General features: G+C 46.1%; 1 protein-coding gene across 1 annotated transcript; it reads left to right on the top strand.

Moving 5' to 3' along the window:
• Positions 1 to 6,838: 6,838 nt before the first annotated feature.
• LOC112962792 (cytokine receptor common subunit beta-like) lies at positions 6,839 to 14,417 on the top strand (the record flags this gene model as incomplete). Its single annotated transcript, XM_026059265.1, has 10 exons — positions 6,839 to 6,982; positions 7,860 to 8,031; positions 8,234 to 8,366; positions 8,470 to 8,630; positions 9,546 to 9,691; positions 9,794 to 9,968; positions 11,067 to 11,157; positions 11,444 to 11,513; positions 13,106 to 13,209; positions 13,493 to 14,417. Coding segments are annotated over exons 1-10 (2,088 nt in total), but the record flags the coding sequence as incomplete, so codon positions are not given.
• Between the last annotated feature and the right edge of the window lie 4 nt (positions 14,418 to 14,421).

Below are 14,421 nucleotides of genomic sequence, written 5' to 3'. Positions count from 1 at the left end.
AGTGGCAAGGCCGTAGTGGAGCTGGAGACCAACATTGCTATGGCATCACTGGGACAGGGACTGATGGCCCTGAGCTAAGCTGAAATGGGGTCCTGGTCCTGGGCAGGGTCAGGGGAGGCCCCAGAAGAGGCTGGGCAGGGCCAGTAAGGCTTGGTAGTGCCCTCAGGGACCTGAAAAGAACTGTCTGTTGAATTACACTGTTCAGTAATCATAGCTTAAAGAGGAAGGCTTCGGAAATTACTCGTTCATTTCTTTGAGCATTAGAGGCTCTGAGATGGTATTGAATAAAAGGTATTGAAATAAAAGGTTTTGAGAAGTGTACCTGTTGAACACCTATCTTTCCAGAGGTAGATGCGCATCCCTGGTACTTGAGAGAATTATACTCTCTTGCCTCATGCATGATTTACACTACTGAAGACTATGAACTCTCTGGTCTCTCAAGCTATGCCCCTATGAAAACTGAAACAACCTCTTCCTTGTGGTGTATTTCACTTTTTGGACCTGAAAGTGGCTCTGCTTGAGCACAGCTGTTCCAGCTGCAGTAGGTCTGCTAAGTATGGCAAAATCATTCCTTACCATCTTTTGGCTGCTCTTTCTGAAAAACAGCTCTCAACCAGGCTGACCCCAGGTCAGTAGTTCCCATCATAGCGGAGATAACTCCACTGCCTGTTCTGGGAGCTGGAATCATCAGGGAAGGGCATTTTCCTTTTCCCAGGTTAATGGTGACCTCACCTCAACACAGCTCCTCCTTTCACAGAGCTTTCTCATGAAAGAAAAATAAAAAGCAGATTCTCTGCAAATGCATCTACTACATATGTTTGTTTACTCGGAGGGACACATATTTTTCAGTCACTAGATTTTTAAAATATATTTTCCTTATCTGTTCTGTGACTTAAATGTCTGGTTGTAGCTAACCAGAGAAAATGTTCCTCTGAGCTGTTGTAAGAAGTCTCTCACTTTGCATATGACTTCCTAGTGGCATAACTCTTGCTAACACTAGTGGACTTACTAGGTGGACAGCTGAATGTACTCATCACCTTTACAACAACCCACAAAGACAAAGCTGAATGTCACAGAATCACAGAATCGCTGAGGTTGGAAGGGACCTCTGGAGATCATCTAGTCCAATCCTCCTGCTCAAGCAGGGTCACCTAGAGCACATTGCACAGGATTGCATCCAGGCGGCTTTTGAATATCTCCAGAGAAGGAGACTCCACAACCTCTCTGGGCAACCTGTTCCAGTGCTCTGTCACCCTCACAGTGAAAAAGTTTTTCCTCATGTTCAGATGGAACTGCCTGTGTTTCAGTTTGTGCCCATTGCCTCACGTCCTGTCGCTGGGCACCACTGAAAAGAGTCTGGCTCCATCCTCTTGACACTCTCCCTTCAGATACTTGTACACATTGATAAGATCTCCTCTCAGCCTTTTCTTCTCCAGGCTAAACAGGCCCAGCACTCTCAGCCTTTCCTCATAAGAGAGATGCTCCAGTCCCCTAATCATCTTTGTAGCCCTTCGCTGGACTTGTTCCAGTAGTGCCACATCCCTCTTGTACTGGGGAGCCCAGAACTGGACACAGTACTCCAGATGTGGCCTCACCAGGGCTGAGTAGAGGGGGAGAATCACCTCCCTCAACCTGCTGGCAACACTCTTCCTGATGCACCCCRGGATACCATTGGCTTTCTTGGCCACAAGGGCACATTGCTGCCTCATGCTTAACTTGGTGTCCACCAGCACTCCCAGGTCCTTCTCAGCAGAGCTGCTTTCCAGCAGGTCAGCCCCCAACCTGTACTGGCGCATGGGGTTATTCCTCCCCAGGTGCAGGACCCTGCACTTGCTTTTGTTGAACTTCATGAAGTTCCTCTCCGCCCACCTCTCCAGCCTGTCCAGGTCTCTCTGAATGGCAGCACAGCCCTCTGGCGTATCAGCCACTCCTCCCAGTTTTGTATCAGCAGCAAACTTGCTGAGGGTGCACTCTGTCCCTTCATCCAGCTCATTGATGAAGAAGTTGAACAAGACTGGACCCAGTACTGACCCCTGGGGGACACCACCAGCTACAGGCCTCCAACTAGACTCTGCACCGCTGATCACAACCCTCTGAGCTCTGCCATTCAGCCAGTTCTCAATCCACCTCACTGTCCACTGATCTAGCCCACACTTCCTGAGCTTGTCTATGAGGATGTTATGGGAGACAGTGTCAAAAGCCTTGCTGAAGTCAAGGTAGACAACATCCACTGCTCTCCCCTCATCTACCCAGCCAGTCATTCCATCATAGAAGGCTATCAGATTGGTTAGGCATGATTTCCCCTTGGTGAAGCCATGCTGACTACTCCTGATCACCTTCTTGTCCTCCACATGCTTGGAGATGGCCTCCAGGATGAGTTGCTCCATCACCTTTCCAGGGATGCAGGTGAGGCTGACTGGCCGGTAGTTTGCCAGGTCCTCCTTCTTGCCCTTTTTGAAGACTGGGGTGACATTGGCTTTCTTCCAGTCCTCAGGCATCTCTCCTGTTCTCCATGACCTTTCAAACATGATGGAGAGTGGCTTAGCAATGACATCTGCCAGCTCCCTCAGCACTCATGGGTGCATCCCATCGGGGCCCATGGATTTGTGGGTGTCAAGTTTGCTTAAATGATCTCTAACCCACTCCTCCTCCACCAAGGGAAAGTCTTCCTTTCTCCAGACTTTCTCTCTTGTCTCCAGGGTCTGGGGTTCCTGAGGGCTGGCCTGAGCAGTAAAGACTGAAGCAAAGAAGGCATTCAGTAACTCTGCCTTCTCTGCATCCTTCATCACCAGGGCACCCATCCCATTCAGCAAAGGGCCCACATTTTCCCTAGTCTTCCTCTTGCTACTGATGTATTTGAAGAAGCCCTTCTTGCTGTCCTTGACATCTCTCGCCAGATTTAATTCCAAACGGGCCTTAGCCTTCCTCGTCGCATCCCTGCATACTCTGACAACGTTCCTATATTCCTCCCAAGTGGCCTGTCCCCCTTTCCACTTTCTGTTATTGTGCCACATTGTGCCACAAGAAAATTTCTGTGGTTTGTAGACTTCAATCCATAACAAACTGCTAAAATTTTGAAATTGGTTCAGTACTCTATGGACTGTAAGGGGCGTCTTCTCCATTGACTTCTGTAGCTGCCAGGTCAAGTCATGAGTGAATCCTACAGTTCTTTCTCAAAACAAAACCAAGACAACTTCTTCCTATTCCCATTTCACGTATTTTCTTCCCACTCTCCAACCTCTGCTGTTTAGCCCTCCATCTCCTGCTTTTGCTATCTATTTTTTTCTCCTTCCCCTATCTCTTCTTCTTTCTCTGTCACTTCCTCTCCCTCATACCTTCCAGTCTGACAGTTTAGTTCTTTTTTGAAAGGAAGCAGAAGTAGCTAGGAGATAGTGACAAATACAGACCAGTATCTCTGGGAGGAAACCCAGTGAGTCAAACGACTCTGTACAACTTCTCTCTTTCTCACAGAGTGTTTTGCAGAAATTATTTCAACATAGCTGTGCTCTTAATGGCATAAAGAGGGAGAAGAAGCCTCCTTTACCATGTTGATAAGTTACCATCTCCATTGCATCTAGTGTAACACATCTTCTTCCACTCTGGCTGCAGTAATTAACATGCCCTACCATATTTTGCACCTGTGATCTCACAGCAAAAGCAAAAGAGTGTGACTGAAAAGATAATGAAAACAACTTGATCAGCATATCCTGCTTTCTTTTCTTCCTCGCCCTATACAGATCCAACTTCCTCCCCACCCTGGGCATAATACTGGTGTCTGCATGCTGGATACCATCCTGGCTGCAAGCCCAGGCCACTGTCCTTCCACCTAGCTCCATCTCTAAGATTGGCTTTAGCAGCCAAGCCCCTTTGGACTCTTCACAGAACAAAGACAAAGCACTTACTTTCCACAGTTCAGAGTCACATTCAGGAATTGATGAGCTTCTGAGCACTGCATCCATGTGCAAGTTGTAGTGATTTGTAGTCTATGTAACAGTGTGGGGACTGTATTTGTATGCCCTCTGAAAAGAGAAAGCACTCAGAAGACAGATGGGTCATAAAGGAGATATAGACAGACAGAAGTGGTAAAATCAGCACCAGCTCTGCTACTGTGCTGGAGAAGGCAGAGAGAGAGAGAGAGAGAGAGAGAGAGGAGTGAGAAGCAGGGAGATGAGGTCTGCTGGGAATATCCCCTATATTGTTCAGCTCACACTGCATGGATTTCACAAACAAAATTTGGCTCTTCATGGAGAAACCTGAAGACAAGAAGTCTTCAACAGCAGTTGCTGCTCATAGAGTTGGCTGGAACGTCATTTTGCTGCCATTTATCTGGATTTTATCATGAGTCTTAGGACTGAGAAAGCTTCAAATTCTTGACTCTGCTCATCTGTAAATCACAATGTTGTGCAAGAAAAATAAGATTCTGGCCTACCAATTGTGAAGAAAAGGTAGAATAGTTTTGGAATAGGGAATGTTAATTTTCAAGAGATATTCTAATTCAAAAGATAAGTCTAAAGTCATAAGCTTGTTTTTTAAGCCTCATAGGGCCTCCTGACTACAAGCAAAAGGGCCTCATAACACTGACTTATTCCTGAAAAACTTCCTCCTTTTTCTGCTCCCAGCCTCCCAAGACAGGAATCACAGCCCTTCTGATACAGTGAGCTATTATATAAGATTTAAAATCATATCTCTGTTCCTTTTCCTGAGTTGCAGAGGCCTGATGCTCCATGCAACTTGAACACAGAGAAGAAGCTGCGCAAGCAAGTATGAGTATAACACAGAAAGCCTCAAAGAGCAGCTCCCCTCAATAAGAAGCCTCTTTTCTCCCATGAAGGACCCTTTGATATTTTCAGTAGGGAGAGATCAGAGTATCAAGACCAACCGGGCAATGCTGAATGGGGATTTACTTTGCTGAGTACTCACTTCAGCATCAATGTCCTAAGCTTAGTGCAGTTCTGAGTCCTTGATAAATCTCTGTATAGCTTTGTAATAAACAAAAGTCCAAGCCAAACTGGAGACTGCAATAGCAGTAATGTAGTAAGATCTCCTGCTCACAGGACTTAGCCAAAGTGTAACATTGCCTTGTGTACCTCTTAACCACAGGAAGAATCTTGGGAGATGTTTAGAAAGACAACTTCTAAGAACATGATTGTAGATAAAAAAGGCCAAACAAAAGCTCTTACCAATTCAGTGCTCTTCTAACAATCAATAAATGTCTCAACAGAAAGGCAGTAAGTGTGAGGTATGAGTGAATGTTTTATCATTTCAGGCAGAAACCAGATGCCTCATTAAGCATAGCAGAATATACATATTTACATATATAAACTGCCAGCTCTACTGTTACGAAAGCAGCTTTGGCTGCTAAGGGAGGTGAGCAAGGAGTTAAGGGTAACAGACAGCAAAGCAGGCAGAGGCAGTGACCGCACTGACAAGGGCACAGTCCTTCAGTAACAAGAGCAGAATAGCTGCAGTGACAGTGACCAGAATCAGCCATCAGTCTAGATCTGGAAGCAAGTCTATAGTCAGGAGGCAGGCTCAAGATCAAGCTAGGAAGTGAATGCCACACATCAGAATCAGCAAGGCACATCACCAGGCATAGATCTGGCTGCACCGTAGCTCAGGCAAGGTCCAAGGACAAGGGCCTGAGTTTAAAAGCAGCTCCTGAGTGAAAGTGGGGAGGTCCCCAGTGAGGCTTCTCAAAGTTTTTCCTGCACAGCTTTCACAACAGTCTGATCCCAGGTTACACAGCCATGCTGTATCAGAGCTGGCCTTGTGCATGGGCAGCCAAACCCCTGGAAGGGGAAGAAGAGGTTGTACTCAGGTCCCTGACACCTACCAACCCAAGACAGTTAGTGTGTATGCAATTTCTGTTGAGGAAAGGAAGCAGATGTGCCCAATATTAGAGAAGTTATTCATGTCACTTAATGTATTACAGGAATATGCCAACATGACACAGTGATAATAATTAGAAAAAGAATAAAATAGAATGAGGGGAAGGTTTCAGAAGCCAAAGTTTGGACTATCTGTCAGCTTCCTATTCAGCTACTCATGCCTTTTTCAGTGTAACCAGAACCAGAGAAACAACCTGTGTGTTCCACAAAGATGAAAGCCACACTAACTGCCAGAACTTCACAATGAACTGGGTGTGTCAAAGCAATCTGAGAGCAGATGATGAAAAAGAGTGCAACTTTGAATCGGATTGATACTGCAGGCAGAGCTAAATGTCTGCTTGTTTCAGAGTGGTAAGAATAAGCCACTAGGTCTTGTTTCTATTTGTAAGTATTTAAGAGATTTTCACATAAAAATTTCCTTTTCTTTTGCATACCTAATCCTAAAAGATACATAGATGAGCTCTTAACTTGAAAACCAAGCAAGAGTTGAGTTTAATGTCCATTATAAGGCCATATTACCAGCTTCTGCTTTACTTCATTCTGTACAGACTGAAATGAATCTTCCTTACTTGGCTACAATGGAAAAAATCAGAAGATACATTCCATCTTAACAATGTCTTGATTGGGACTGGGGGATGATATCAAACCTTCTATTTCAGCACCATGCTTTGTAAAGCATCCTGTTTTGGAAAGTTGCTCAAAAGCTGCTCAAAAGCACTCTCTCTCTAATCTCTTATCCTGTTCATCAATTTATTTCCAATGGTATTGCTCAATTTCCTCTCTGCATTGTCAGCCAACATTGGATTACTTGCAGCACCCCTGAGGAATCATCGTTAAATGGCCAGATTCTTCCTTTCATAGAATAGGAAGTTTAGCTAGGTTCCTCCCCACTTCATGCCCCTCTCTTTGCTATTGCAACTCACATGTTGTACCTTCACCTTCCAGTTCAGCCCCTCCCACCTCAGAACCTTTCAATCAGCTTGATGAGATCAGGAGACTTCTTGCTGACATGGAAAGTAGCTGATGGAAACCAAGGGCTGGGCAATGCACTGGAGTATGAAGTGGCTTACAAGCAGGAGTGGGAGTCCTGGGAGGTAAGAACAGAGAGCTGGGCTGTCCTGTGTGGGGGCTTTAGGGTGGTCGAGATCCTGCAGTAAAAGCTGGGAAAATTTCTGGCCTTTTGGTTCTCAGGCACTGCCAAGAGATGCAATAAGTGATGTTTGTGGTCAGGCAGAAGGGGCTCTGTTCCTATTTGCAAGTGGCTTGCACAGTGAAATACTGCTTGTTTTGAACGGAGTGCAAAGATCTACTCTTTACAGAAAGAAGCACTGCACTTGGCTTTTGAGATGGAATTTGTTTTACATCAAGTCCCTCTTAAATGAAATTAAAGCATGTTTCAAGATGAACTTGTGGGCTCATGTGGGAAGATGGCAAAAACCATTTGAAGCTGTTTCCCCGCAAGGAGCATGTTTTTAAATTTTTAAGAGAGTATCTCCTTTGCTCCGTTGTTTCCCCAATCCGCCTATGTTTCTGTACCTCTCAGCCTGATCTCTACTTTTTCATGAGAAGTATCTTGGCCAAATGCCCACACAGTTCTGCACTGGGCAGTGCTCTGAACCTGCGTAGTTGATGCTGAAGACAATTGAGCCTCTCAAAGCTGCAAGAGCCAGCCCATCTGCGGGGTAGATTTTGCCTGGCAATGCCTGTGCCTCGTCTGTCCTGGGCTATGCAGGCAGCGTGCACACCAAAGCCCCTCTAGGATGTGAGCACAGAGCGCTACATGGCACCATGCGTGTCGATGGTCGCACGTGTGGGAATGCTTGGAGATGCCATAGTGCCCTCAGAAAGCTCTCTCTAGTCTCTTCTCTGATGGTCACTTCCTCTTGCTCTTTCCCTGTCTTCCCTCTTCCCTTCTCCTCCGTTCCCTGATTCCCCTTTCCTCCCTCCCTCCCTGCTTTCCCCCACTAATAGAAAGCTGCCTCGCTCTCACTCTCCAACACCACGCATTGTCATCTCAGCCATGAGGGCCTTGTTCCGGGCAGCACCTATGTTGCCCGTGTGCGAGCCAGACCAGGACAGACCAGTGGCTTCTCTGGGCAGTACAGCGAGTGGAGCATGGAGGCATCCTGGGAGACACCGGAAGGTAGTGTGGGGCAGAGCGGGGCCGTGCGGGGGTGGAAGGGCTGGCTGAGAAGCCAGGGCCTGAGGGATGTGGGTTGTCATGCTGCGCTGGCAGAGAATCGGGGCCTGGGCTGAGGAATGATGGGGCATCTGCAGGGGAGGATGCAGGTGGTCCGTTGCCTTACTGTCCCCCACTCCTTAGTTTGCTCTGATCTTCTCTGAAGGTGGCATTCAGCCCAGGAACCTTCGCTGCCTCTTCAACGGTGTGGATCGTCTGACGTGCAGCTGGGAAGTGAAGAAAGAGATCATCACCTCTGTCCTCTTTGGCTTGTTCTTCAGGGCCACTTCAGCATCAGCGTACGTGACCTGCCCCTGGCAGTGTGCCTGTGCCTCTGCCATCGAGGCTCTGTTCTGTCCTGTTCCCATTCATCTCAGCACAATCTCCATTTTCTCCCCTCAGAGAGGAGGAGTGCTCTCCTGTGCATGAGAAGACTTTGCCCCGTGACCCCTATGTGGTCCAGAGCTGTGAGATCACTGTTACCAACACCAGCAGTCAGAGCCAGTACCATGTAGCTGTCCGGACCAAAACGGAGGAGAAACTGATTGAAGCCTACAGGAACAGTAAGCCCCGGTGTTGTGCCTTGCTTTTCCTGGGAGTTTCTTGGGGAGGTGCTGGGACTGGTCAAGAGGGTGTGAGGATAGTGGTGGGAGAGGTGAGGAGAAGTGGGTGGGAAGAGGCAGAGACCTGGACTGATGAAGAAAGGAGCTGGATGCTGAGACAGGTCAGAGTTCTGGGAGAAGTGGCTTGTAGGTCTGGAGTTACTCAGGGGCTCTTGCGATGCTGAGGGAGCTGGCAGGAGTGTAAACTGCTGTGAAGAAATTCCAGGTCTGGTCTTGAGCTCCTAGGTGAGTGACTGTCACCTTGCCAACTTTGCTGTGGTTAGAATGTCATTGTCCTTTGTGGGGGTCCCAGCTGACAGGAAGCGGTGGGGAGAGGTGTTTGTGGGGAGTGTGTCTTTAAGAGATTTCACAAGAACCCAGTGGAGCTGTTGGGAGTCCCCACAGTGGCTCCTGGAGCACTGATGAGGTAGGACTCCTCTGCTGAGCGAGGTGCGTTACACAGATCTTCTTTGCCTGCATGTGTCCAGAGGTACCAGTGCTACTCTCCGTAAACTAAAGCTGGGGAGGATTCCTGCAGTGGGTGACAATACAAGTTAGGAGCTCCAGGAGAGCTGAAAATCTTTGGAACTGTGGTGGACAAGTGCAGAACTTTCAAACATTGCTTTACTGCTTATCTGCACAGAGGAAGTGCCATCATATTGATGAATATGGATTTTCTTCTATTTAAGGGGGAGACTGGTTTGCTGTTTTTGACTGGGGAAAGAGGTGTGAGGAATAAAGGGGTGTTAAGTAACTGAGACAGACTATGTTGCATAACGCAACGCTGTTTTCAGGCTTGGTCTCCATCCACTGTGGTGAATGGTAGCGTCAGACCAGTATGCTGATACATATTCCGAGACATTGTGTGTGTTCCAGTTAAGGTGCTGCCACCTGCAAATGTGTCGGTAACCATGAGGGAGAACCAGGAGTATGAACTGAGGTGGATAAAACACACTTTGCGATATAGCTTCATAAAACAGAGATACGAAGTCCAATACTGGAAGCACAACCAAGAGGAAAAGGTAAGTCATAGGAAGCGTGGGAGCCCTGGATTTCTATTTGCAGGGTGAATGGGAAAGATTATTCCCCTCCCCTCTTCATGCATGCTTCTTTCTTCCCCCCAGACTCTCCAGAGGATAAATATCAGCAACGATGAGCCTCCCTTCATCTTCACCCTGCAGATGCTGGAATCATCCACACAATACAGGGGGAGAATGCGTGCAAGGGTGAATACTCCTCCAGATTACAAGGGGCCTTGGAGTGAATGGAGTGAGGAGTTCACCTGGGAAACTGAGAATGGTACTTTTCACTTGGGCTCCTTTCATAAGCTGTTGTGGAATGTTAATGGGGGAAGTGCTTCTATAGAGAAATACACTCTCCTAGCTGGGCTTGAAGTTAGATCCAGCCACGGCATAGCTGGGGTTGCTTAACAAGGTAGCTGTCTGATCAGCATCCTTGCAGTACGGGGGCAATGCTAATGAAGGAGGAGAGCAGGAATAACCCTTTAAGCATTGTTCCTTTCTTTTTCCTTCTCAAGACCACTACAACCAACCTGAAAGGTTTTCACAGAGAGAATCAAGCAAACACCATGCCCACAAGGTCATCCTTGTTTCCTAATTCTAACAGTCCATTCTGCTGTCAGAGATTGAAGAGGCTGAGACTGCAAGAAGACAGAATAAAAGTCATCAGCCTCTTCTGTTTGCAGAGTGACTATAGGATGGTGTTAAGCACACCGCAGAGTGCACCGGAGATACAAACCTTAACATGGTTTTCACTGTTTCTGAACCTAGAAGTGGAATGTCTGTTACCAGCGTGGCCTTGTGCCCAAGGCTGTGTGATCTTACATGAGTTGTCCTGAGGAAACTTGAGGTAATAAGAAGGCTTAGGGAAGTTCTGCTGAGTGTACTCAGGAAGAAATTGTTATCTTCCTGATGACCAGTTACGGTCATTAGGAAAGGAAGCCCTTTCTCAGAAAATCTCTGAGACCCCTCATCTCTTCAGGACTGTACAGAATAAGGCAGATCCCAGACTTCTCCTAAAAATAAGGGATAGAGAAATGAAGGTACATGCTCATTTTGGAGTAGGAGACAAAATAAGTCAGACCTAAGATGCCTGAAGACACACCCAGTGTTCATGGTGGGGCAATGTACCTGCTCAGCTTTCTATGAGCATAAATTGATCACTCTGATGCCAATGGAAAAGCTGCTCAGGTCACATTTGGTCTCTCTCACTTTGGAGGGTATCCCAACAGTTAGAAGGCCTCTTCATCCTGTCACGTGATGTGCCATCTACATTCCCCTGGTCTTGTTGCATGACAAGTGACCAGAATGAAAAACCTGGTACGGGAAGCAGCCACTCTGTGTGGGTAGCTCCCTATTTCTCTTTTCTCTGTTTCAGTTCTGTCACCAGTAGTTCTCCCAGTGGTGCTCCCAGCCATCATCATCGCTTTGCTAATAATTGCTCATTGCAGCTATAAGTATTTCCTCAGGTAGGTTTGCATTGTGACTAGGGGATTTAGCAGCATGTTGGCCGTGCGCGTGGAATAAAGGGTGAAAAACTGAGGGCGAGGCACTGCTCATCCAGCATGAGAGAGTGCTCTATGTGGAGATGAGCCTTGGTGTGCAATGGGGAGCCCTGTGCATGTCTGTGTGCAGGTGAGAGCTGGGTCATGGTGCCTTGCTGTGCAGAACAGCACTGTGTGTGCACGGTGTAGTCTTTTCCCTTTGCAGCCAAGGCAAGAAGCAAATCTTGTAAACTCTGTGTTGTTGTTGCAGGAAGAAGAAAAGCTGGGAGGAAAATATTCCAAACCCCAGCAAGAGTCTCCTGATCCAGAGCTACTTAGGGGTAAGGATGGAATTGTGCTTTGCAGGGTTCATTATTTCTCTCTTTTTTCAGGATTTAATAATATTAAGAATCTTAGTAGTAAAAATAGTAATATTAATAGCTTTTCTGTCTCCTACTCCACAATGAACTCATACCTTCAGTACTCTATTTCTTATTTTTAGGAGAAGCCCAGGTATCTTTATCATAACCGTAACCTTACATTTGTACTAGTAGGCTTCTGTGTATTGTGCTTGTCAGCATCACAGTTTTCTGAAATCAAACTAGAAAGTTTTCTGTGCACTAAACTTTTAACTGATTGAAATAATCTAGTGTCTTTAGCAAATTCACCAACTGGTGGTTTCTTCCATCTCCAAACAGTAGTCAACACTGATTCAAAGTTTTTTAGGATGGGCTTTTAGCCTCATTTAAGAAGCTTTCTATTTTTAAGTAACTGGGTTTTCTGGAATATACATTATAACATGTCTGTCTGTTACCAAGACAAGTATTCTTCATTGGAAAGCAAAGTGCACACTTAGATAGCATTCAATTACGACAGTATAAGTAGGAAAAATCCACAAAACCAACATCTGGGAAGAATAGAATAGGCATCTCTCTAGATTTTTGCAGTAAAACTCTTCTAGTTTTGCAAGAGTTACACTTTTGATTCTATAATATGTGTTTTCCTCCACATAGATATATTTTTATATTACAGTTGGTTCTAGTCTAAGCTCACAGAGAATGTGTTACAGTGTGTTTAGATACATGGCAATGCAATGGGTATGATTTACAACATGACCTTTGTGTGAGGCAAATGGGCACTTAACTTACAGTATTTATGTTTATGTTTGAGTGAAAGACTTAACAGTTGTTTGTTAAACATCTCATATTTGTTATTTTGCTGTAAAATGGACTTCCACTGTAATGACCTAGTTTTACACATCATTTTCAAATAGACAGGAAAAACTAAGCCTGGATGCTCCTGTGCCAGATGACAGAATATTTATGCTTATACTAAAGTCTCAAGTTAGTTTATTTTGCCTGATCTCTATAGTAAAAATTAAAAAACATGTTCCCACTCTAAGAAATACCTCTGTAGTTTTGTTTCCTATCCCATACCTGATTCTTTCCTCACACGTACTCACTGCTCTTAATGTCATGATTTTGAAAGTTTCCCTCCTTTCAGTGAGTTACCTTATCCTAAACTTTGTAAACATCCCACTTATTCTGTTTTTCTGGTCAGCTGTTACAGAAGGACAGTCATTATACACCTACAAGTGAAATACTGCCCAGTGTCCTCATATGGTGCTGGAGAAGAGTAGGCACTGCACAATGCAGTAGCTTTATTATGTTTATTATGGTAGGACCTGCAGCATCCTCACGAGCTCTTTAGGGGAGCAGCTCCTGCCCTATATGCTATGTAAAGTTAGGTCAGGGATATGGTAACATGGATATGAAGGAACAGTCTTCTGGAGAATAGAGGGAACCTTCTAGTCATATTAGTGAAGTTGTATCCAGATTGCCAGACGCTGTAGGCTTCCTTTTGTCCATGAGGCTCTTGATTCTACTGCCAGTGAGAAACCTCTTTTTCCTCATCTCTACTTTCTCTTTTCCAGAAAGTACACCTAGGAAACTGGCTGACAAACAGTCAGCTAGACTTCAACAAACACAACTTTTCTGAGAAGATGGAGCAGGCTAGTTTCCTTCAAGTCGTGGACAGGTTAGTGAACAGCACCTTATAGTGGCACTGTCTGTGAGACTCTTGAGGAGGTTCCTAAGCCATGGGAGGATACAATTAAACATTCTGTCACCAAAAAAAGCCTATGCCAGTTGCTCCTGAGGATGAGACAAATTTTTTTTGCTATCTGGGTTAACCTGCTCTCCCAAGAAAGATTATTTTCTAATCATCTGTGTAGCTATGTGTGTAAGTAACCCTCTGTTTATATGTAACGTTCATCACAAGAATATTTCTCAATAGCAGTTTTTAACTTTCCCTCATTCAGGCAGACGAAGACTTTGGCAGAGTCCCCTGAAGGGCAAGCTGAAAAGGCAGAGGTTTCCCTGGTTGTGTTGGATCCTCAGAACGTATACCATGCTTTAGATGTGCCAGAGGATGCTGCAGTTGTCTGCCCGCCAAGTCAGATGGCTGATCCTTCCTTTCCTGTTTCAAGGGAGAACAGTGCTGATGCAAGCATTGCTTCCCAGACAGCAATGCCTTGCTTTGATTTCAACGGTCCGTACTTGTACAGCCCAGTGATGTCCTCCCAGCCTGATATGCATCAGGCCCTTCAAGCAGTCCCAGCGGGAATCCATGGGAAATCAGTGTCCCTTCAGTACGTGACCCTCCCAAAGGAAGCCTGTCCCCAGGCTCCACAGAGGCAGGCCCAGCCAGGAGCACTTCCTCTGCAGCCCTTTCTGCTCCCAGACCAGAAGGAAATGATGCAGCACCTCAGCAATGGGGAGGAAATTTCACCAGCCCAACCAGCCTGTGGGAAATGCAGGAATGTGAGACCAGAAGGGCAGAAATCTCCAGTGGCTCTTAGCTGTACCGGCTCTCCCCAGCAGTGCTCCTTGGGCTACATCACCACAGATAGCCTCTTACTGCCATCAGTCAGAGACACCAGCCATCTGGCACCCGTCACTGATGGAGAGGTAGCTTCTGACTCACAGGAGATCCAGCCCCCTGATGACTGCTCTTGCTATGAGTTTTCTCCTGGGAAATCTGGTGTCATGGTTGCAGTTTCAGATCAAACACCAAACCCTTGTCCTGAATTGCACCTGGATGCATTTGGGGACTATCTTACTGTCCCTCCAGGTCCCCATGGACTTTCAGAATCCACAAATATTTCCTTACCTGTCTTACAGAAGGGAAAGAATCTTCCGAAAGAGCAGCCTTTGTCAGAGGGTAATTTGGTGGTCTTAAACCCTGATA

Source organism: Apteryx rowi, unplaced genomic scaffold, assembly GCF_003343035.1.
Source record: "Apteryx rowi isolate R43461 unplaced genomic scaffold, aptRow1 scaffold_1544, whole genome shotgun sequence".
Taxonomy (NCBI): Eukaryota; Metazoa; Chordata; class Aves; order Apterygiformes; family Apterygidae; genus Apteryx; species Apteryx rowi.
Note: the sequence above shows the minus strand (reverse complement) of the source record. Positions and strands in the feature narration are given on the sequence as shown.